We start from the raw sequence: 25,035 nt of genomic DNA, 5'->3' as shown, positions 1-25,035 counted from the left end.
GCCTCGTTAACCTTTTCACAATACATACCATCCAAAACTCTTCTTCGTGTTTACTAATCCTGTTCTTCACCGCTTAGCATCAATAATACCCCACCCAACACATGCATGCATGCAGCGAAAAAGAAAACGAACGGAATTTTCAGAGAGAAATATTGTCTCTTAACCATTTTAGTATATTTAAAGCTTGCACTAAAGCCATGTTCTTTAAGTGCTGATTTAGCTACTAATCTTTACTAACGTAACAGATGTTGCAACTTAGCTTCCTCAGAATTTTTCCATTGATATGTTTGTTAAGTGATAAAATAACCAATTAGAACCATATGGATGGAACTTATATATGTTCCAAAAGAATCATTTTCAAAACATTTTTCACTTACCAAATAAGCCCACCTTTGTCTGATCCTCGAGAATGTATTCTGACTCTTGCATGTCGTTTGTCATTGCTTTGAGAACAGGCAGTGATGAACTTCAGAGGCGAAAGAGCACGGATGGCTTCAGCATCAGATTCTATATATATATATATATATATATATATATATATAGAATGCTAATCTCTCATAGCAGTGATGATCAGGATTTAGTAGTCTCCATGTTTGGGTGTTAGAAGGTCTTGTGCAACTTTAAAAGCAATGTAGAGGTAGGTGTTCAATTCAATACACACTTCCGGATGTGCGAACAGTTGTGCAGATGCTCTGGCAAAGCAAGGCACTGGACTTGCATGAGATTTCGTTTCTTGGCTGTATAGTCCTTTTCCTGGTATCTTGGATGCGCGCAGGCTGTTGAATTTGGTAAAACTTTGTTATTTGTTGAATTTGAATCTTTTTTTCATAGTAAAATCTTATATTACATTTCTTTAAAAAACTTTTCTAATTAAGTAAACAAGTACACTGGAATAATAATTAACCATTTTAAAAGACAAAATATTTTTTCATAAGATTCATGATATTATGAATAAGCTACTCGTTATTATTTATGCTGATAAAATAAATATTTAAAAAGAAATAAATTTTTCTTAAATAAAATTCTGAATTTTTACTCAAGTCTCTTGCTTTGAAATCCACAAAAGTAAAAGATCATCTCATGATATACCTTCACCGATTACAATATCACCAATATAAAAACAAATGATCTCTTTCTCAAGAAACATTACCAAAGAGTTACAAGATTTCAAAAGCAAATCGTTTTAAATTCATATCAAGATAATTTTTGTTTTCAAAATGCAAGATCAATATTTCAAAATTCATTCTAGATAATGATTTCTTCATTGAAACCAAATAAAAAAAGAAAGAAAGAGAGGTTTTGTAAAGCCGTTGTTTGTTTGAATCACTGACAAAGTATACTTAGAGGTAATAGTCAAAACAAGAGGGGCAATGTTGTATTTAGAAGGTTATTTGATCCCTTCAAGGTAACAGTAAAAAGAGAATACTTCTGGTATTGAGACAATGAGGCATTGCTGTTTATAGGAGAAATTCTCGATGAAATTTGTCAAAAGGAAGGCCACTTTGAAATGGCTAAAAAATAAAAACACTTTTTAAAATTTTATACTTTTGAGAATTTTTTGTATTTTTCACCTCAGTAGGTTGTCTATGAGAATTAGAGCAACCTGAAAAAATCTTCATATTTTTTATCAATAGACAGATCACCCATTACAATGAGATCAATATTGAAAAACTTTTATATTTTGTTTTCACGAACAATTAGGTTACCTGAAAAAACGAGATCAATCATGAAAAATATTTGTATTTTTCACCTGGACAAGTCACCCATGAGAAATAGAGTACCTAAAAAATCTTTGTATTTTTTACTAGCGGCCAGGTCGCTTAGAACAATTAGATACTTTTAAAAATTTTTTTGTATTTTTCACCAACAAGCAGGTCGCCAAGAATAATTAGACCACTTTTAAAAAATCTTTATATTTTTTACTAATGGGCAGGTCGTTTAAAAAAATTAGACCACTTTTGAAATCTTCATATTTTTCACCAATGAGCAGATCGCCTAGAACAATTAGACCACTTTTAAAAATTTTTTATATTTTTCATTAACGGACAGGTCGCTTAAAACAATTAGACTATTTTTAGAAGTTCTCTAAACTTTCACCAATGAGTAGATCCCATGGAATTGTTAGACCACTTGAAAAAATAAATAAAGAGAAGGGTTTTCATACTTATTTTTCTTTATAAATTTACTACACAACCAAAATAAAATAAATTTTTCAATGTTTTTGCACCGTAAGTATTGTAAAAAGATGACAATTATCATAACATTTGTTTTTAATTTAATTTTTAGAGAGGATAAAAATTAGATATTAAATTATTAGGGATTGATTTTAGTTAAAGGTTTGATTTGTCGACTCGTGGAAAACCAATAACTATAGTATGCTTTTTATCATTTTTCACCTTAATTTTAGTTTGAAATAGATCATTAAAATATTTTCAATTCTTTTGATTTTTAAATTTTTTTAAAAAATATAGTTTGTGTTTGGAATTTTGAAACTTCTGTATAATAAATACAAGCCACAGATAATAGAGGTAGATCAAAGATTTATAGCGAGCAGACCTGTTCCACAAAAAGACAAAAACCTCCTTTCATTTCCCTAACACTGTGCATAACCTCTCACCAGTGTTAACCCCACATCAATCCAGTCTCCACCGTTTCCCTTCGCCGCCTCAATAGTCTCCACCATAACCAAACTAATGATATCAAACCATCCGCAAAAGCTTATTCATCGTCTTTCTTCAAAAGCTTATTCAAGAATGGTGAATTTTCTTTTTATTTTTGTATGAAGGATATTAGTAAATGGTGAATTCTCGGATTAATTCCAATTAATCATTAAAAAAGGAAAATCTAAGATGCAGTGCAGACAGTCTATGTTGGTTTGTTCAAATAGCTAGTTTTTGTAAATGGTTGGTTTTGCAGAAGATGAATTGTCGAGAATCGAACTGCGAAAGCTTTGTTTAGTTATTAACGGAACCACTTGATTCTCCACCCCGTCAGTCATCGCGACGGACGAAGCCAAAAAGCGCGCGAAGAAGAAGAAGAATACAGAGTAGAAGGGTAACAACATTTTTTTCATTGTCACAAACAGAGGGGCTCCAATCCGCATTGTAAGGTATATAATTGTTTTTTAAAATATTTTTTATTTAAAAATATATTATTTTATTTTTTAAAAATTATTTTTAATATCTATATATTAAAATAATACTTTCATAATTTATTAGAATAGAACAATGCGAACGTTTTTATTTATATTATTTCTATCCTTATTATTCACTTTAAATTAATTTTTATAATTAATTTTAATTAATTTTTTATGAAATTATAACAAATTCAAATTCTTATTTTTGATTTGGTGAGCTTTTATTTTTGTTATCCTATATAATTAAGTATAAATTTTTTAAATAAAGTTATTAAATTTAGTAGAGTTTATAATTTAAATTGCGATTTAGTAAATCTAAATTGATCTAATATATCATCGTTTTAATATTAAAAAAAATATTATTTTGATTTTTTTAAAAACCAAATCATTTTTTATTGGTTATCTAACTATTTTTAAATTCATTAAATCAATTTAATCATAAAAAATTAATTCCAATATAATTTTAATTTAAATCCCGATAAGAATTTAGCCTTCCCATATAATTTCCCAAGAAGATTAGTGTTCGGTTATCCGAAGAGTGTATTTAGCCATAATCTTGGGCAAAGCCATTCTATACATATATAATATATTAATTATTTAGAAATAATAATTTGTTGTCCGTCCACGTCACTTCTGGTGAACGGTTCAGATACAACAAGTGCATTCAAAGAGAGTTTCTATAATTGAAAAGACCGCCTGGGGGTTCTTGCGGTATGTAAAGTCTCCTCCTCCTCCAGGCTTCAGGCAAGTTGGAAAGGGAAAAACAGGATTGAATTGCAATGGCATCATGGAATTCAATTCCATTGGAAATCACCTACGAAACGTTTGGATGGATCGCCTTCTTTTCATGGTCTATCAGTTTCTATCCTCAAGTAATCATGAATTTCCGACGCAAAAGGTAATTCATTCATCGCTTTACTTTACTTTTTTGATTATCCATTCCAACAACACCAACACGATATATCTTTGTCTTTTGAACAGTGTGGTGGGGTTGAACTTTGATTTCGTGGTGTTGAATTTGACGAAACATTCTTCGTATTTGATATACAACGCTTCTCTTTACTTTAGCTCTGCTATTCAACACCAGTACTTTGAAAAATATGGCCATGGAGAGGTATTTCTTTTCCTTCTTTCTTCCTCTTTTTATGTCATATACAGCTCCTTTCTTGTCTTCCCATGCTCAGTTTTAGGTGAAGCACAAGTAATAGTTTGGTGGGTCAATTTGATCTTCCATCAACAAGCTGTTACTTGTGTTTTTCGTTTATTTACCCACCTATTCAAATCCCTGAATGGATTTGTTACGATAAGTAGAGAAATGAAATGTTTCCTATTTTGGGTTTTTTTGGTTGACGGACTTTTAAAACTTGAATGAGATGTCTTGCCAGTAAGCAATGCTCGTCAACAAATTCTCTGCTCATTTTAATTAGCTGAAAAATCACCTTCATTTTCTCTTATATTTTGAGGTTATAGATATAAAATAAGTTAATCGTTAACTTCATGCCTGCCTGCTAATTGCTTGCTTTTATAGAAGTTGAGGAGTGCCCATTGATTTAGCTGTACATATGAGGGGTTTGTGCATTCTGTTTCCTTAATCATCGCCATCAGAAATGGTCGAATGAGACCCTTCCTTTGAACTTATCTAGCAAATGATTTAAATTTTTTTTCTCCCTAAATGCAAATGGATGTTCACCGTGATTGATACTACTAGTATTTAGAGATGATGATTCTAGCATAACCATAACCATGTCTAAATAAAAAACTAATAACCATAAATAACCTAACATCATGTAAGGATTTTTGATAACCATATCCATATTGTGGACACCCATTCAAATAACCATCATCAGTCAAGTTTTTTTTTTTTAATATATAGACTTAATTAATTGAATAAATAGTTTCAATAGTTTCTTAGAATCAATAATTTAATTAAATTTGGTTAACCATATGTTAACAAAACATTATTAACAAGAACCAAATAAATTTCAAAACATAAAATTATTTTAAAGCATATCCATCCATAATACAACAACCAAATAAATGTTTTAAGGTGATTATAAAAAACAAAGTTGTTCCATTATGAAATAAGTCTTCACAATCCTAAAAACTATAATAACCAACCCCTCCATATCATCGATAAATCATTCCACAATTGAACTCGCTATATAAACAACAAACTAATGGTTAATGCACAAACTATACATGTAAAAAAAAAAATAGCAGGAATTTTTCCTTACATGTTTTTAGTTTAAGTTTCACACCTCCTTCATCATTATTAATATCATAATACATGTGTTGGAATTTATAGTTTTTGAAAACTAATAATGACAACACACACACACACACACACACACACACACACACACATATATATATATATTACGGATTGAAGTATGGAAACGGTAACCAAATCTGTTCTTTCAGATTTTATCCATACATGAACGAAAACCACTTTTCACTCAAATAACCCACCCATTTGGATTTGGATTGGTTTGGATGGCTAACCATGGCTAACCACTTTTCCTTCCTACTAGTGTTACTCATCACTCCAAATAGTGTGTAAACTGCTTTTTTGAAGTAAGATTATTTAAAATGGAGCAAGTCTGTTAGAACCTATACCCAAGGAAAGTGAAACCCTATTCCAGTTCTTCTGAATGTCACCTGAAGGCAATCTCTGAACAAGATTTCATTAAAATTTGTGACCTCATGTTTCAGACATAGATAGAGAGCGAAATCAAGAAAGGAAATTTTATAGAAAAAATCTATTGATTTGTAATAGGATGTTGTAGTAAGTATAAACTCTAGCCACTTTTATCAGTTATATAAGAGTTCATATCTGTCTGGTGTTCAAGAATCGACTCTTAACATTGGACTCCTGTATCTGCTTAGTTGCTTACATATTTTTGGTTTATTGCAGATGATACCTGTAGCTGCAAATGATGTTGCTTTCTCAATTCATGCTGTTTTGTTAACAGCAATTACATTATTCCAAATTGTAATCTATGATGTAAGTGGTTTGCACTTTATCAGCGTTTTACTGTTTTCTTTTCATCTCCTATTGAAGCCTGATGTAGCCATTCTTTCATTTGAACAGCGTGGAAATCAAAAGGTCTCTAAGATTTCTATTGCAACTGTGTGTGTTGTGTGGTTAGTTGCTGCAGTATGTTTTTTTATAGCTTTGCCTAGCCACTCTTGGTTGTGGCTCATCTCCATCTTCAAGTAAGTTGCTCTCTTTGTCTTTTTGATCCTTAAATTGCAAATTTTCCTTGATACTTAAATTTTGTCGAAAATCTTCATGAGATAACTATGCCTGAGGTGGTTGTGATGGATTTAACTCTTTAAGATATTGCAGTCTTGATTCTTAACTCAATGAGTGGGAATAAAGGGTATTTTCCATTCAGTTTTTCACTTCATATTCTATTTTCATACTCAGATGAAGTTTATAGCATCAAATTCTTTCTCCGTGCGCGTAGGATTGAGATTCTGCATGATATTATTTGAAAGTAAAACTTTTCAGTTCTCACTAATGATTTAAGATGCACCCTGGAATGAACATAAGGCATGGACACCTGTATTAGTTTAATATGCCCTGTAGTCAATCGGTTGGTTACACGTGTTATTATTATATTAATGTAAATACATATTTATTATTAACAGATACTTAATTTATCTTTAATATTCGTATAATATTAGATTAATGAATCTAGAGTAAAGATAAAGTCCATGAGACAAAAATACTTTGCAAATAAAATTATAAAGTTGTTATAATTATGAGATTCATATTGTATCAAAGCATTGTTCATAAAATGTCCCTGGTCGATGTTCTTTTAAATACTAGACATTTATTAAAGCCGTAAAGACTGGTACATGTTATATTCTTTTTTTTATGAAAGGAAGCAGCTGTTCTCATAAGTTGAAGTATAAGAGATACCTAGAACTAATACGTAAATGCTTGTCATAAGACAAATACATTGAACTGACCTGCATCAAAATTCCATATGAAGAGATCATCTATGTCTATGGAAAGACTCATGTGACGGTTGTGTAAGTGATCCTTAGACTTAAGATTACTAAGTCATCTTATATAGAAAATGATATATTTTGATCCTATTACATTCTATTAATCGAGGTAACGAAAGGGCAAACTTTGAGTATAACATGAACTATATGAAGGTAATTGAGTGATCAAGAGAGGATTCATCATCCAAGGTGAATTAAAAAAAATGTATTATCTGTTCTCAAATAGTATTGACTAAGAAATCCTTAATTAAGGTGGAATGAAATTTGAAAAATTTTGAAAAGAGTTTCAAATCTTATTCAAATGATCAATGACTATTATGTAGAGAATAAACATGATTTAATATGACAAACATACTTCATGCTTTAATATTAAATCAGAACATTATTGATGAAAGGATATTTAACTACACTGAGAAACAAACTAGTCACTGAAAGGTTAAGTCAAACCACTAATGATTTTTCTAACATTGGGGAGATCATGATACGTTGCTAGATAATACACCTGATTTTCAAATATAAAGTAATTGATTATTTAATTGATAATAAATTAAATTGTTTAATTTATTTAATTAGAATTACAATTTATATTTGGGCCAACATATTAAGAACATAATAGGTCATTCACATTAAAAACCATCAGTAAAAAATTAAATTGAGATAATTTAATTAAGTATGACTTGATTAAAATATATTTTAAAAATTAAAGACTAAAATATAATTAATACAAGGATTATATTTCTAAACCTAGTGAAAAATCAAGTAAGGACTTCATTGAGTTAATTTCTAAAATTATTCTAAATTAATATATGCATATTATTCAATGGTAAAATTGATAGTTTGTCAATTTTGTCAATTTATAAGGTTTTTTAGATTTCCCTAAAAATAGTAAGTTATGCCTTTTATTTTTTAATGGTTGTCTGTTAGACAGAAAAACTATATAAATACAGAATTAGAGCTAACACTTTAGGCATAACAATCTCTCTCCCCAAAATAGGAAGTTAGAAGATTTCTCACGGGTGGTTCATGTGGATTACCGTTGGAGGCCGGAAAATTAGACGACTTGTAGTTTGCGACAATCCTGCCTTTAAAGAATTATTTAAAGCTGAAAAGATCAGATCTTTAGGTAATAAATCCCAAAACAACTCTAGATCTGTCTAACGGTGCCATTACCAATCTAATAATGCTTGAATAATCTTGACACATTCTAGGTGGAGATTATTTGATAGAATTCAATGAAATCTTCAAATGGTTCAACGAGATCCTAAGGACTCTCGAATAATTTTGTTTCATAGTTTCCGCCGCATGTATAATATTCAGGAACACAACAACCTGCTAGATGGATATTAGAGTCTGTATAAGATTTTAGCTATCTATTTTCAGATTTTTCTCATGTAGCTGTAATTTGGATACCCATATTTGTTTGAGGATTGAGTTCCCAAGTTCTCTTATAACAGGAAACTCTATTATCTTTAATCTATCTTCTATGATTTAATCTGTTTCTTCACTGACCATGTTCCTTGCTTTTGGTTTGCTGTTATTGCGGGGACCTGTTCCTTTGCAGTTGGTTTCCAGACTGTTATTTCAACCTGTTTGTTCTCTAATTCATGTCTCTCTTCAATGAGACTCGTAATCTTGGAGACTCAGAAAAGCACTAGACTCCTTTCTCTCAATATAAATTAGAATTTTCATCAACATAGGCAATGGGGTGGGGTGCTGTCATCTCTCGCTGTCATCTGGGGAGAAGGGTAAAAGGTGGGGCTGGGATTATAAGTGATAGAAAGGTTAATGGCCAAGAAATTTTCTGAAAGAGTGGCCCATATTCAAATGCTGTGGCAAACTTAAGCACCGTCCTTGATGGACTGCTTTTTTAGGTTTGTCAGGTGTCACAGTGATTTAGAAATACCTCGTCTGTGAGATTTGTTAAAGCTGTTGATAAAAGAAATAGTTAAAACCTGATGTCTGGGTTGCAATTAGTCAAGTTTGATAAAATGAGATCCCAAAAGTGCATTAAGGGGATAATGTAAAACCCTTAATTTTGTTTCCTGCCACTGGCTGGAAATGGCCAAGCAATTATAGGCATATTACTCAGTGATGAGAAATCATTTTTTTTTTGTTCCAGTTCTGGATCTTTTCTTAACTACTTCCGTTATTTTTTTTTCTTTCACTTGCCATTAAAGAGTGGATTGATCAATCAGTTGTGTGAAATTTCTTTCTTATTCCTGCTATTTAAATGCTGTTGCAGCTCCATTCAAGTTTTTATGACTGTCATCAAGTATATTCCTCAGGTCAGAATTGCTTCTCTTTCATGTCTTTGAGAAGTCTGTGTGGGACTCATTGCCATCTAGTCTGGCTTTAAAGCCATTGGACTTGCAAAGACAATCTATAAATCAGATAAGATCTTTGATAGTCTATTATAGCCATTTTATCCTCATAAAACAGATGATGTAAACTTAGTTTTCTTCAAGATGATGTAAACTTATATCACAATCACACAGAACCTGTCCTTTCCTACTCACTAATCAGCAGATGGAACTTATGGATGCTTTAATGAGATGACCTTTTCTTTTACAACCCCCCCCCCCCCCCCTTTTCTTTTTTAGTTTCTAGAATATTTCTGACATGACACCTCACATTTATTTGTGCTTGATCTGAGACACAGGTGATCATGAACTTCATGCGAAAGAGCACAGATGGCTTCAGCATTGGAAACATTTTACTTGATTTTCTTGGAGGGGTGACAAATTATGCTCAAATGGCAGTGCAATCTATAGACCAAAGTGTGTTCTCTTTCTTGGGGGAGAGGGGTGATAATTTTGCCAGTTGAATCACGTTTTATGCATGATGCTAATTTGATCTTATTGTCTTTGCCAGATTCTTGGGTGAACTTCTATGGCAACATAGGAAAAACGTTGTTATCTTTGGTATGGAACATTTCTTCTATTTTGGATAATTCCAGTACTCTATGCAAATATTTAACTGTTACCAATCTCATGCTGGTAGTCTGGTTTTACCGCTATTGGCAAATTATATGTTGTCCATCTAAACCAGTTCTTTCTTTCACGTTCCATCTCAATTCTTCTTTGCTCCCTTCTGCTCTGGTTTTGATGGATACATTTTGCAGGTGTCCGTGTTCTTTGACCTTGTATTCATGTGTCAACACTATATCTTGTATCCTGAGAACAAAGCTGTTCCTCCCAAACTCAACAAGGAGGGAACAGAGCCACTTATCAAGTTTTCTGAGGAGCCAGCTGCGCCAGAAAATGTGTAAGGTTAAATTAATATAGGAATGCAATGCATCGTTGTGTTAGGGAAAGAGGTGCAAACTTATGTAAATTTATGTCAATCTTTACACTGTTTCGTCTTCCAAATTCACTATCGGACGTCGAGAATCAATGTCTCCGAAGCTAAACTAGTTGGCCATTGTATAATACAACAGCTATATATTCCAAGGCAATTCGAAGTGTTTGATTCTCTAATGTGGGTATTTGTTTTGATAATTTGGTTCACAGCCTTGTACATGGTGGGGTATACAAAGAATGATTGACGAAACTGGAGACGCACCCGCAGTGATCAAACTATAGGGACCACTTAGATTTGGTCCCTAATTTATCAGTTGAGTATCAAACATCTTGATTTTATCAATTTTGCTCCTAATATAATTGACATTAGACGATATACTGTTAATGAAAATTATAAGCTTTTCCTTGCTTTGCATTTGATTTGAACGTGACCATTAGCGCTTTCATTGAAGGTTTTCAAAGCAAGTCTCAATTTGTCTTCATTCATATTTGTAAATTTATAAAATTGTTAAAAAAGGGTCTTTTATGGAAAATTGAGGCTTATTTTGGCGAAAACTTTTATGACATTGTAATTTGGATCCCACTAAAACACACTGGACATAGGTCATTCCATTGTTTATTAAAATAATAATTAAGCAATATTTTAAAAGATGTTGGGAAGAGACTGTTTCCTATCCCTATTGTTCATCAAGAAATTTTATTTCTTTTTTATTTATTGCACCTTTAGAGGCCTAAATTGATGGCTAATTAAAGTTAATTTATTAAGGAAGAGCAAGATTCAAAGATAGAAGACTGGAATGAAAAACATGGTAAAAAGAGATGGTTTTGCTAAAAATAGGGCTAAATGTACACTTTTAGTCCTCGAACTTTTCAGATTATAAGCTTTTAATCCCTAAAAATTATGAAATTTAATTTTGATTCCAAACTTTATTTTCTTTAATTTTTTGGTCTCCTGTTTGGAAGAAGAGAGAGAATGATTGGTTTTTAGTGGTAAAGAGAGAGTTTTGGTTGAGACTAATTCTAGAAATAAAAATGGGTGATTTTGGTTTCAATGGATTTCTTTTGATGAGTAAAGTTTAGACAATGTATTGTTTTTTCTTAAACTTGCTTGAAAATGGTAGATCTGAACCTGAAAAGAATTTTGATTTCAGGTTGATTGTGGGTTTTAGAGATAATTTTTGAGTTGTTAAAAGCTATGAATATGTTTTACAAGATGCTCAAGATGTTTTTATGGTTCTTTCAGGTCAATATATGTTTAAAATGAGTTTTGTTTGGTCTGAAACAGACCAGTGGCAACCTTAGTAGAGATGATGTGTCGCCTCTATTTAAAATTTTTTTTATTAAAGGTCAAATGACCTGTTGTCTGCCCTTTAAGAAAATTAAAAAAAAATAAAGTTTGGGCTTGTGGGTTGCTCCAGGCCTAGGAGCTTTGGGCCTTCCTATCCCGAAAGACTAAGCTTTTTTTATCCATTATAATTGTATTTTTTAAAATTTCTCGTCTTTATTTTTTTTAAAATTTTATCACTTAATATTTGATTGATTATTAATTAACGTAATTTATTTTAATTTAATTTTTTTTACCAATCACTTTGATATCTTGCTGATTTTTAATTTTATAAATGTCTATTTTAGATCAACGATTATAAAAAATTATAATTGTTGAACATAATTAAGTTCACAACCCAGGTTATTGGTTTGACTAATTTACTTTGGCTAGGTAGGGATCGGACTTGATAATTGTTTTGTTGCATAATAGTTCTCAATTTATTTAATCAAATGTATGCATAAACTTTTTGAGTTCCACTTGAGATTATGTACAAAAACACGTCATAAAAGTCAGTATATATATTTTTTATGAAAAAAATTTTGATCCACGACGAAACACAAGTTAAATAGTTAGTAACTCTTAGGTTTCGTGACATCTTTGTACAAAATTGTGTTAATCCTTCTAATCTTTCTCTTTTTCTTATTTGAGTCCCTAATTTCTTCAATTGTCAATTGCCATTTCAAAATAGAAATAACAATGAATCAGTTTGGAATTAGATTTTGCTCTATTCATCACTGCCCTGAAATATATAAATTCATTATATGTCTTTGCCTTTAATTCAATTGGATCGGATCAGATGAAGAACTTTCTCCACCCAATAGATACTATATTTGATCCATTTTTTTCTTTTTTAAAATAAAATAAAAAAATGTAAGTTTGAAAAACAAACTACATTCATATTCATGAATCACAAAATCATAAAAATGAGTTGAAACTTCAAATCTAATTATGAAACCACAAAAATTCTTCATGAATCATAAGATAAAAATCAATGAATTATATTGAAAATCAAAATTATAATTTAAAAAATGAAAAAAATTAGGTTAAAAAATCGTACTAAGACCTGGTCGGATGAACCCATCCCTTACTTTCACACCCCAACTCTTATCTAACTAGATCAAATTTTACCCATCTTTGGTTTGTTTTTGATTAAACCAAATAAAAATCCAATCTAACAAGATTGAATGATACAAAATACTCAATGGGATGTGTGAAATTGTCACTCCTATATTATGAGGGCATATTATTGTCTTATTACATGTGTTGGTAACATAGTTATATCAAGCACATTGAATTAAAGGATTTAATAGAGCAAGCAAATCAAATATTGTAAATGGGACATAATTTTTTAACCATTGGTTTGTCACTCACAATAGATAGATTAAGGAGTGACATTGTCTCTAATGTTGATTATATTTGAGATATTTTGATAAAATTAAAAAGATTTAAAACTCCATTGATAATATAATATTAAATTAAGGATAAAATTTGAGGTTTCTCTTAAACTACTTAGTTTAGCTAAGACCATGTCTATTTATGAAGTTGGAAAAACTAAGTGACTAGAGTTGATCACTATTTGACAAGCCCATGAGCTAATTAGACTTGGTCACTATTTGACAAGCCGATGATGTGACTGGACTTGGTCATTCCACTCTCTCCTGAAAATACAAGTCTCCTCTCAGAATAGAAGACTCTTTGATGCTTAAGTTAGTAAATGTAGGTATTGGAAAAAGAAGATAAGTGAAGAACATATGGTTGTTCTTGTAAAATTATGTTTTGTCTTGTGTAGTTATTGAATGAATTACTTACCTAGTGACTCGAGCTATTTATACACCTTGTTCACTTAAGCTTACCTATTGGAGAGTGAAGTAATGACTCTCATAGAGAGTAGAGCAATGATGGATGATGATTATTTTTCTTGTAGGCATATTGGTTGTTATATCAATGGTAGAAAGGTTAGTGATCACGAGTGAATGACGAGAAAAGTTTATGCTTATTAAGCGGACAATTTGACGAGAGATAATTATTGACGAGAAAGGTGTAAGCGTTATTTGAGACAAATCAAAGAGGAAAATAACAATTGGCAAGAAAAGTAGGTGTCATATCGATAAGTCATGCGTAAGCATAAGAGAGTGTAACGTTATACTAACTTTCTTAGAGGTCATGACTTTGCACTATGGTGTGTGAAAATTATAGGTTTTTTTTTTAAAAAAAAACTCTCATTAGAGGAATCAATCCAAAGATGGTTGTACAAGGACTAATTTGAAGTGACTGCTTGAGTTACATAGTAGTCCGTTGGATTGGAGAGCAGTCCCTTAAGCTAGTGTATATTATCTTGAGTTGGGGAGGTACCTTGAACTGCTCATGAGACTAATAGAAACAAAAGGGACTAGTCTAGTTGGGCCAACCAGATTTGAGAGCAGTTTGGTTTGGTTGGCTTAACCGAATTGGAGATGGGGTAACCAGTCTAACTGGGTTGGCCCAACTAGACTTGGTTAGGTTGACCAAAGTTTGTAGCCTTTTTTTTTTTTTTGCACTGTCATCCCTTTAATATTTGAATTTGTATGTAATTGCAAAGAATAACACATATTTTCTTCTTAAACTATAGAGCACTACTAGCATCTCTTGTGCTTCTTTGGTTAGAAAATATCTTTACAAGTGGAGAACTTTTTGTGGTAGTGGCAAAGTGTTGTATATGGAGCGTTGCATGGAGACGTGAAGATTTTATCAAAGACATGAAAATCTTTGTTAGAGATATGCATAATTCATTGTAGATATAGAGATCTTGTTATGGAAATTTTGTTTGAAAACATGAATTTTTTTATTAGAGACTTGGAAATCTCTTTCTAGAAGATTTGTTTAGGGACAAAGAGATTTTTATTGAAGATTTAAAGATATGGAAATCTCGTTGTGAAGATTTTGTTTGGAGACATGAAGATTTTCTTTCAAAACATGATGATTTTATTGAAGATATTAAAGATTTTTTTAAAAGACAGAGATTTTATTTGAAGACATTAAGATATTTAAAATATGGATATTTGGTTGGAGATATAAAAATTTTATTTAACTTAAAAATTTTATTGAAAACATGGAGACAAGCAACGAGGAAAATGTATGAAGACTACCTAGAGTTCATGCTTGGAGCATCTTCTTACAAGAAAGGCTCTTTTTTTTTTTAATATCATCCATTAATTAAAATTTTAGTGCTAACGATCATGATCGATAGAATAGTCTCTATGCGGTAATGAATATCACGGTAACACTTTACATGATTTCTTGAAGGGGTGAAAAAGTATGGCCAAATAAATAGATGTGCAGGTCATAGACTAAAATGCCTTGCATTATAGGACAAATTTATTGGTAGGGAAGAGGGAAAGAAGAAGAAAGAAAACTGAAAAATCGAACTATATAACAAAGATTGGTATTAATATTTTAAATATGATATGGAAAAATAATTTAATTGGATATTTGAGATTCTTTGTAATTTCCCATTTAAGCAATTCTTTTGTAAAAGAATTCCCTCCATTTAAACAGAGAAAATAGGATTCTTGGAATGTGGACCGGTAGCTCTGCATGGATGTGCCCATGCAACCAAGGTTGTTAAAATCGCGTTTTGACTCATAAAATCATACGATTTTTAGAGTAAAAAATACTTTACGTGCTGAATCGTTTGAAAAAATCAAAAATGGATAAAATCGTTAAAATCAGATGAAATCACACAAAATCGCAAATTCAAGACCGATTTTACGATTGTAACAAAATGCATGCACTGAAACAAAATACCCCCCCTGTGGTCCAGCTATCAGGTGCCTATTGGTTGTGGAAATGCACAGTCACGCCACGCGGTCTTCACTCTTCAGTCACAAAAGTCTTCAGTCTTCACTCATTCTCTTTCACCGAACAAATCCCTAATCCCCTTCTCTAATTAACCAACCGGGCACCGACAACCACAAAAGTGGCGGCGATGATCTCTACAAAAGCGGTCACGGTCACGGTCACGGTCACGGTCCAGTCTTCACTCCTTCTCTTTCCTCACTCCAGTCTTCACTCCTTCTCTTTCCTCACTCCAGTCTTCACTCTAGAGTCCAGTCATCAGTGCTCACAGTTGCGACTTCCTTTTCATCAGCAGCGACGACGATCTCCTCAACAGCTCACGGCTTCGGGCTTCCTCTTCAATCTTCATCAACAGCGGCACACCGGCAATGATCTCCTTTCTTTCCCATCATCAACAGTTGACGGCTTCCTCTTCATCAACAGTAGCAGACGACATCGGGCCTCTTCACCGGCAGCCGTTTAGCCTTCATCATCAACGGCTCTTCACCGTAAGTTGATTTTGCCTTCATCATCATCACTGCAGTAGTTGATTTTGCCCTGTAAATCGTAATTGTATATTCTCCTGTAATAGATTTTGATTTTGCTCTGTTACCTTGTAATTATTAATTACAGTTTGATTTTGCCCGGTCCTGTAATTTGTATATTTATAATGTTGAATTAAATTGGATGGAATTGATCAAGTGAAAATTGGACTGAAAATCGTTGAATTGGACTGAATTGAATGCCATTTCAGTATATATCTTGACTGAATGAATTAATTGGACTGAATGAATTAATTGAACTGAATTGAATTTAATTGAATTAATAGGGTGAAAATTGAACTGAAAACTGTTAAATTGGATTGAATTGAATTGAATTAATAGGGTGAAAATGAGACTGAAAATTATTGGATTGGATTGAATTGAATGTCATTTCAATATTATAGGACTGAATTAATTGGACTTCTTTGAATTAAATTAATGATTTTAGGATTTCATTTCAATATTATAGTTTTTTTATTTGAAACATGAATTTTTTTCTTAATGTATTTTAAAATTCCTTATAATTTTATAATTTTACAATTTATTTTTATTATTCAAATTTATATTGTATTTTCTGTGTTGTGTTAAAATCACTATTTTAATACCCTTGCATGCAACTATCCTCGTTCGTGGACTTTTGACTAACGCTGCCCGAACAAAATGTCAAAAAGAAGTAGTCAGGCCTGAGCCTAAAAAGTGACCCCTTGAAAACGTATCATGTCCCTCCATGCCACCACAGCAACATACGGACGGTGATGATGAATTGGGTCATGAGCATCCTTGACGAATTATAAGAGCTGAAAAGGAGAGCGCGCGTGCCTTGCATGTAAATGAATCCTCCCTCGCTTCTCTTCTCTGTGGATTCCAGACGATAAAACAAGGAGAATGATTAATGGCACCGATCGAGGGATGGAATATATACAGCTGGAAATTACATACCAAACATTTGGATGGACTGCCTTTCATTTTATGGTCCATTGATCAGTTTCTACCCTCAAGTTTTCTTGGATTTCAAACGCATGCATTTCTTGTCTGGTCATCATCTGATCCAATCTCACTTTTCTTTCTTTTCTCAGCACAATTCAGAGTGGTGGGGTTGGATCTTGACGAAGCATTCCTCTCCGTACTTGATAGATACATAAGTACCCTTCTCTTTATTTTAGTTATGCTATTCAGAACCGATACCATTGTAAGTATATATGGTCATGAACAGGTAATATTGAATAAAAATAGATAAACTAATGAAATCAAGCCTTACCCAAATCTGAGAGTTCTGAACAGCGCCCTGTTAGAGTTCATTTGCTTGCTGGTCAATGCAGCTCTGGTACATGTGCATGGCAAGAGGTGCATTACAAGCTCTCAGTTTTTTAAGGGTAAGCTAGATTTTGTTTTTTTCATAATGGACTTTGTGGTGTTGAATGTGGCACACTAGCTAGGAGACTTCAATTTGCTTCCATGGGAGGCTATCAACACATCATGGCTTGAGGATGCATTTTGATGCCCTGTGAGATGCAACAGATTAATTAATTGTTACTCATGGAGACCAAAAACGGATCGAATCAGTTGTGTTATTTCTTGGCCCGTGCTGAGTGCAGTTGCCACTGCATGATTGTGTAAATCTGGACAGTTCTTGCGCCTCAAGCACATATATATTGGCCTTCAAGCGAATGAAGTTACCTCGTGGAAAACTCTTTAAAATGATAGAGAGCCAAATCATGGTGGGAAACTCCTTAAAATGATGCATCCACTTGATTTCCTAATACATACATGTTAATTAGGAGGGTTTAATTCATTCTATAAACAGTTTTGGAATTCGAACCCAAGCCACAACTTGGATTCAAGGGTGGTTGCTATCAATGAACTAAGAGAATATCATCATCATCATCTACTAACAGCACTACCTGGTATTCCTCGTATGAAAACTTAGCGCCATAAAAACCATAACCCCCACCCCTAAAGCTTTAATTTCCAAAGTTAGTGAGAAACTATAAATTTATAGTTATATAGCCAATCTTGTTTTCCTATATCTTAATAATAAGAGAATTCCCGTGGCCTTCATGATAGGTGTTTTCTTCTCAGTATAAAAAAAGGAGCTTCACATTAACGGTAAAGCTCCATTAAATTTCCAAGTTTATTAGTATTAAAGGGCAATATACGAGCAGAAATTCTGAGCACTTGCACTCTTGCAAATGCAAGAGCGTGCCCGCACTATAGGGACTGAATAAAAGCACAAAAGACAATTACAGACTCACTAAAAAAAGCACTCAAAATGATGTGCAGCACAGGAGAAAATTAGAGATTCGAAGGTAAAAACAAAATTCTGATGATTTGCATTATACTCTCGCAATGGCTTGAAGCAATTTTTATTTCCTTATTTTCCTCAAGTACTTAAAATGCACACCACAACAGATACATATTTCAAGTAGGGGGCTGATCAAGCTTACATGTCAAAGCAAATTCTCTCGGCATGCTAAACTGAAGACCGAGGTACATAAACCATTAAAGGTGGGATTTCATAACTACATATTACACGAGCATTACAAACGGGCTCTAGAAATACTCATCTTAGGGAAACTGAAAAAAGGATTGTTCCAGGCAGGCTGCATTTCTATAATGTGGGAGGAATCCAGATATAGCCATGTGTTTGAACATAACCAGCTTTTGCCAACAACTCATCTGCTTTGACTGGACCTCGGCTGCCTGGTTGGTATTGCAATGGCTTCATCTCGCCATCGTCAATCCTATGCAGAAGGGGTGTGAAAATCTCCCATGCCGCCTAATGATTAGAATGAAGCAACCATCAGATTTTGAAATCCCATTTCAGTCAAGATATTTTACCAAGTTAAAACAAAACCTACCTTCAACTCATCTCTGCGAACAAAATGCTGCTGATCACCTCTAATTCTGTAAAACCAAAAACCACACTAGTTATCAATTTTGTTATTGCTTTTGTAAAACAATTACTGTGTGTATGCGTGGAATGGACAATAACATGGATGTTTATTATGACATCGCAAATTGAGAAATATCCATATAGGGGATCTTCCAATTGAGAAGATCCCTCGACCTGAGACAAAGAGAAGGTTCTATCTATTTTATTTAGTTATTTAGTTAAACCAACGATTCGTTATTGGAGCAGATAGCAACAACCACCATTTCATCCGACATATGTATTTTTATATCCTTCATTTGTAGCTTACGCTAACCCTTTTAAGCTCATTACTTTGATGCATCTTTCTGGACTCTCATGACAAAAGCAGAACTAAAAATTATAGTCAGAAAAAAATGAACAAAAGGCATGAATCATACGTGTCAAGAATCAGACGTTCATATGCCTCCGGGATGGCAACCCCTTGATAACGTTGCTTATATGACAAGTCTAGTTCACTTTGAACAGTAGACATCTCAAGTCCAGGCTGCTTCACCTGCATGAGAGACATCGAGCAATTCAGAGATAAGCACAAGGATAACTAAATATTCATTTAGCATGTAATCTCCAATTATAGATTTATCATGTCTCGTGCATTCAGATCATATTCCTAACTACTTTGGACCTATTTTTAGATCAGCTATAATTTTGTGAACACATGGCAGAATAATTTTTCAGAAAATGTATGTACATTCTCTTTAGCACCAATTTCCAATTTTATTGGACAAAACATTCATGCAATTTAACAAAGGATAAAGCTTTGCATACAATTACCAAATTAGACACATACCGTAAGTTTCATGTACATGGCTTCTGAGGGTTGCAGGCGTATCACAAACTCATTTCTTCCTTGCTTTTGACCTACAAAGTAAGATATAATTCAAGTAACAAGATGCTTGTTGGGAGCAAATTAAATGATTTGGGAGCAGCAGATAAATTAGTTTGTAAGAACAAAATTCCTTTGAAAAACACCACTATAATTTATAAAATTAGCCAGTTTATAAAATCTTTTCCAAAGCTCAGAATCAACATAAACCATGGAGGAAGTAGTGATGCAGAACTCTAAATTTCAAGAGTCGTACATTTGAATATATCACCAGGAACATCCTTAAATTGAACACGTATCTCTGCCTTCCTTGAATTCAATGCTTTCCCGGCCTTTAGTATGAAAGGAACCCCTGAGAAACAAAGTATGGCAATAACAATGAGAACTAATTGCTTTGGCAATCTGATGTCTAAAGTATATCTAAGGTTCCAAGAGATTCAGAAATCACTTCCACTGTACTGTGAAAATGTTCTATAAATAGCAGAGTAAATGGATCCTAAAGGAAATATACCTTCCCATCTTTCATTATGTATTCTCAGAACAACAGTTGCAAATGTTGGGGTATTTGAGTGATCAGGAACTGTTGGGTCATCTCTGTAGCCTTCATACTGTCCAAGAACAACCTCTTCATCTTTGATTGGAAGTACTGATTGAAGAACCTGAATGTCACTGTGCAGTCAGCATTTGAATGGAATAGGTACTCTTAAGACTCAGAGCACCAACCTATGAAGAGATAATATCACAACGAAAATTAATTCTAAACTACAAGCTTTTCTCTAAATGGACACCTAAGAGGATCGAAGATTAATGTTTTTCATCCGTCAAGGAACTAAGTTACTGAAGCATCTTAGTTCATGATTATCATTGAAGACCCTTCAGATTACAAATATCAGGTGATCATGGAATGAGATACTCTCAAAACTAATTGAGTCAACAGATACTCACCTTCACTTTCTCATCCCGGATATGTTCAGGTTTGAGAGAAACAGGCTTCTCCATGGCAACCAAACAAAGAACCTGTGACGAGAAGAAAATTGATTGATAGATTAGCCACAAATGAAACTCCTTTCCATTCTCATAATTTTCTCTTGCATGGTGATGCTGGAGAATAAAAAATATGCAACTTGCTCAGGACATGAATGCTTAAAAGATCAGTCTAAGTACAGGCTGAGCTATTTCATATGACAGACTAAATTCTAAAAGTAGACAGTAATCTTATATCAGAATGGTCCAGAAAAACGCTTATCCTACTATATTCAGAGGATATTGAGACTCCAAAAAAGATGAAGAAGATATAATAGGTCCAGATTAAAGCCATGGCCCATACCTGTAATAAGTGATTTTGAATAATATCACGGATAATCCTGCCGCAGAAAAACAAGATTAAAACTTGTCACCCAAAGAACTTCAGAATATAAATTATCAGAAAACAAAAGGTTCCATAACCCAAAACTGCATTTTCAAGAAAATTTTACCCTCAGTTTTGCTAGAAGATACTGATCAAAGATTTAAAAAAGAAAAACTACATAAAGAAAGTAAAATTAAATATGCTACATATTATAACAGTATGAATATGTCCTGAAGAAGAACAGGTGTGGTTTCTTGGTAAGAGATCCTGCTCTATCGACTGTATGTGAACAGGTGTTTACAGAGCATACCCGTATTCATCAAAATATCCACCACGACCTTCAGTTCCAAAATCTTCTCGGAACACAATCTGGAAAACAAAGGAGATGAAGATTGAAATTTATGATGCAATGCTTTTAATGAACAGATAATTTGGTAAATAAGACTCATAATTTGATGTTCTGAGATGACCATTGAAAGGCATAAATTCATAGCTAAAAAGTGTGTCACATCATCCCCACTATTAGCATTAGTTTTGTTTGGCACACAGTGACAAGAGATGCTCACCTGTACATTGTCAATGTTGTCGCGGTTCCAAAGAGGTAAAAAGAAGCGATTTGCAAAACGGAGTACTAGCTACAAAATACAAGCAACAAAAAGGATTAGGAAGAGATAGCAACCTTGATGAACAATGAATGCTAGATACTTCTATGTATCTTACCATGTTCTGCACCAATTCTTTTCCCAAATAATGATCAATTCGGTAAAGTTGTGGTTCCTCAAACAACTCTCCAATCTGGGCACTGAGTTTTTCTGCAGATTCCAAATCTTTGCCGAAAGGTTTCTCAATGACAATTCTAGTCCATCCACCAAGATCAGCTGGAAAGGATTACATGAATAGCAGTCAATAAAATCAACGCAAGAAGTTCCAGTCTACATGAACACTGGAAAGTTAACACAGCTACTTAAACTGATGATTTTGTCAAGTCTAGCAAATTTATCTAACCAAGGCTAAACAAGAAAAAGGGCAAGTTCAATAAGCTTTCAAGGATGAATTAAACGATGTTAAGAAAGTAGCTACAAGATAACAAAATCTCATTTAGAGGGATAAATTGAAACAAACACATAAGATTCTCCATCATTAGCAGATCCAGTGATGGCTCAGTATAACAATGGGGCCTCCAGTTTTTGCCAATCAGGAAAAGTTTTAAGAGCCCCTGATGAGAAACATTCTTAAGCAAAAGCAAGAAGGTCAAAAAAGGTAACTTGATTGTCAGTATCTGCAAAAATATGTCAGTTCTCTTATTCTTTTTCTCATAGTTCCCACAGTGGCTATCATTCAAATTCTTTTAACCATCAACATGACTGAACCAAATGAATATCTCATTGTGCTTATTATCTTCTTCCAATAAATACCAGATGTAAATGAGGATATTATAAAAAGAGAAAATGTCTGACTTTATGAAGTAAATGCCAAAAAAAATATACCTTCTGATATTGGAAGCCACACAAGCAAACTGGATCAGAAAAACTTACATCTATTCATGCAACACTTTCTGATCATCCTGCAGACTGGTGGATACACTGACGGGGGAAGTGCAAGATAAAATAGTCTTCGAGATGATCCTTCTACACTGTTTTTTGATACTTCATGCTCTGAAATTTCCTTATCCAATAGCCGAAAGCCATCCTCAGTATCATAAGAACCACTTACATATTTAATCTGCAAAGTTGCAAAAGCTTAATATCGTATTGGTGCATGCCAGAACAGATAAATAAATAAAAATGGCATAGAAAGAGCTAGATTCACCAGTTGCAAGAACTTTGATACATCTTCAGAGTGCTCTGAAGCATCTTTGCCAAAATATCTGCAATGATTGTTCAATGCGAATCATTTTCCATATTCATTAAACTTATCAATAACTTTCAGCAAAAAAATCGCACCAAAATATTATATGGAAGTTTGAAAGGTAGTATTTAGCACCATCGACCAATGAACTGACAAAATGACAAACAAAGAAGCAAAAGGGAAAAACAAGAAGCCACAGTCACGAAGTACAACTCCTACTTTCTTGCTTGTATGTTTCGATATGAACTTCACAAATCATATCAGCTTGCCCATTATTCTCTATCACTGTGAACTAAAGTAAAATCGCACACATTTCCGAGAGCATATGCGCACAACGGCACAAGCATGAAGCAAGCACATAGACTTCAAAAAACAATACAGATGCAAGGCAGGATATCTCACCCACGGATTCGATTTCTGAGATCATCATCTGAAATCTTGGTCCTTGCATATCCAAAAATGTAAACTTCATTTGATTGCAGAAATCCCTGCCCACCATCCCATCAAATAAAAGATCAATCGAACTTCTCTAAATTCACCAGAGACCATTCAATTATTAGTTTCAAAATTAGCAAGCAAAAGGATTGCCCTCTATTTTACCCGGCGATAAAGATTGTAGAGAGCAGGGAAAGTCTTCTTCTTGGCTAGATCACCAGAAGCACCAAGAACAATAATTGAGAGGCACCCAGTTTCAGGAACAGTCTCGTATTCCTTTGAAAATGAATCACTTCTAAAACTAGATCTCTTCTCTACCATCCATTGACCTGATCCCATGTCTTTGGTATATCAAGATTTGCCTCCTCTCACTGTCTTTTGTGATCTGTTCTCGTAACACAAAAATATTAGCTACAAAGCAAAGGTTATTCGTTTTGACCAAGCAACAAAATACTGAGAATTCTGTTTCTTTCCTTGGGTTTCATCGAAGTCAAAACGTGGTTGTTCTATAAAAGAAATGAAACAAAAGCTTTACTAATGAAATGGACCAAGGAAACCATTAGAGAAAGAGCCTCAAGGGATCTTCAATTAAAATTAGAAGAAGAAGAAGAATGCAAACCTGAAAAATGGGGAATGAATCGAATCTAATGAGATGATAGAGATCAAGAAGTGACAAATTTGATCCCAGATTTTGGTGTAACGTTTTCTGCAAATATTATAGGAGTTGGTGAGGAGATATCTATATCGCAAGTCATAAAGGGGCACATAAAGGGTGTGTTATTTTAATGTTTTGTAAAAATATTTTCATGGGATTTGCCCTCGTTGCGTTGCTCACCAAACTCTTGTTTTGTCTTCGGCCGCGGACGACCAACCGCACAGTACTGGTAAATTTTTACCCTCATGTTTTTTTCCGCGTTCACACGTGTACACAGTTTTCTGGTGCATTTGGTGTTACAGTGAAAAGAATATTATGATTTTTTAACTAATTGTATGTTATTTTAATTGGGGTAATGAAAAGATAGATATTGAACATGAACTATTTGAAAAGTATTGGTTAATTAAGAAAGGATTCATTATCCTAAATAAATTATAAAAAATATTGTATCTGTTTTCAAATAATATTGACTAAGAAATCTTCGACCACAACAGAATAAGATTTGAAAATAATTTCAAATCTTATTCAAAAGATCAATAACTATTAATTAGAGAACAACCATGATTTAACATAGTAGACATATCCTATTTTTTAATGTTAAATCAGAACATTATTGATGAAAGGATATTGATTACACTGAAAAACCGATCACTGAAAAGTTAAGTCAAATCACTAATGACTTTTTTAATATTTAGGAGATCATGACACATTACTAGACGATGCACCTGATCTTCAAATATAAACTAATCAATTGTTGAATTGGTAGTAAATTAAATTATTTAATTCTATTTAATTAGAATTAGAATTAGAATTTATATTTGGACCAACGTATTTGGAACCTAATGAATTATACATATTAA

The 25,035-nt window shown here is 33.1% G+C and overlaps 2 protein-coding genes across 2 annotated transcripts; one reads left to right on the top strand and one right to left on the bottom strand.

Moving 5' to 3' along the window:
- Nucleotides 1-2,909: 2,909 nt before the first annotated feature.
- Nucleotides 2,910-10,629, top strand: LOC133670566 (cystinosin homolog). Its single transcript, XM_062091081.1, has 9 exons — nt 2,910-3,109; nt 3,786-4,034; nt 4,118-4,250; nt 6,051-6,140; nt 6,228-6,352; nt 9,396-9,438; nt 9,813-9,930; nt 10,025-10,074; nt 10,275-10,629. The coding sequence occupies exons 2-9, from the start codon at nt 3,916-3,918 to the stop codon at nt 10,419-10,421; spliced, it is 825 nt and encodes a 274-aa protein (XP_061947065.1). The 5' UTR covers nt 2,910-3,109; nt 3,786-3,915; the 3' UTR covers nt 10,422-10,629.
- A 7,812-nt stretch (nt 10,630-18,441) lies between these two features.
- On the bottom strand, nt 18,442-24,311 carry LOC133671337 (glucose-6-phosphate 1-dehydrogenase 6, cytoplasmic). The gene is made up of 16 exons (XM_062092060.1): nt 24,140-24,311; nt 23,686-23,905; nt 23,488-23,573; nt 23,047-23,104; nt 22,773-22,959; nt 21,958-22,115; nt 21,804-21,872; nt 21,548-21,606; nt 21,217-21,253; nt 20,835-20,906; nt 20,401-20,548; nt 20,146-20,241; nt 19,854-19,924; nt 19,444-19,559; nt 18,993-19,038; nt 18,442-18,910 (listed from the first exon to the last, which is right to left on the bottom strand). The coding sequence occupies exons 2-16, from the start codon at nt 23,857-23,859 to the stop codon at nt 18,743-18,745; spliced, it is 1,545 nt and encodes a 514-aa protein (XP_061948044.1). The 5' UTR covers nt 23,860-23,905; nt 24,140-24,311; the 3' UTR covers nt 18,442-18,742.
- Nucleotides 24,312-25,035: the final 724 nt, after the last annotated feature.

The sequence above is a fragment of the Populus nigra genome, chromosome 13 (assembly GCF_951802175.1).
Source record: "Populus nigra chromosome 13, ddPopNigr1.1, whole genome shotgun sequence".
Classification (NCBI taxonomy): Eukaryota; Viridiplantae; Streptophyta; class Magnoliopsida; order Malpighiales; family Salicaceae; genus Populus; species Populus nigra.
Note: the sequence above shows the minus strand (reverse complement) of the source record. Positions and strands in the feature narration are given on the sequence as shown.

What these genes read in the sequence shown, in the direction of transcription:
- LOC133671337 (XM_062092060.1), bottom strand. Translation starts at nt 23,859, where the DNA reads ATGGGATCAGGTCAATGGATGGTAGAGAAGAGATCTAGTTTTAGAAGT. An exon ending in AAAGTGTTGCATGAATAGAT is followed by an intron (nt 22,116 to 22,772) that starts GTAAGTTTTTCT and finishes AATCCTTTCCAG; the next exon opens with CTGATCTTGGTGGATGGACT. An exon ending in TCCTGGTGATATATTCAAAT is followed by an intron (nt 19,925 to 20,145) that starts GTACGACTCTTG and finishes CTTACTTTGTAG; the next exon opens with GTCAAAAGCAAGGAAGAAAT.
- LOC133670566 (XM_062091081.1), top strand. Translation starts at nt 3,916, where the DNA reads ATGGCATCATGGAATTCAATTCCATTGGAAATCACCTACGAAACGTTT. An exon ending in TCATCAAGTATATTCCTCAG is followed by an intron (nt 9,439 to 9,812) that starts GTCAGAATTGCT and finishes TCTGAGACACAG; the next exon opens with GTGATCATGAACTTCATGCG. An exon ending in GAAAAACGTTGTTATCTTTG is followed by an intron (nt 10,075 to 10,274) that starts GTATGGAACATT and finishes TACATTTTGCAG; the next exon opens with GTGTCCGTGTTCTTTGACCT.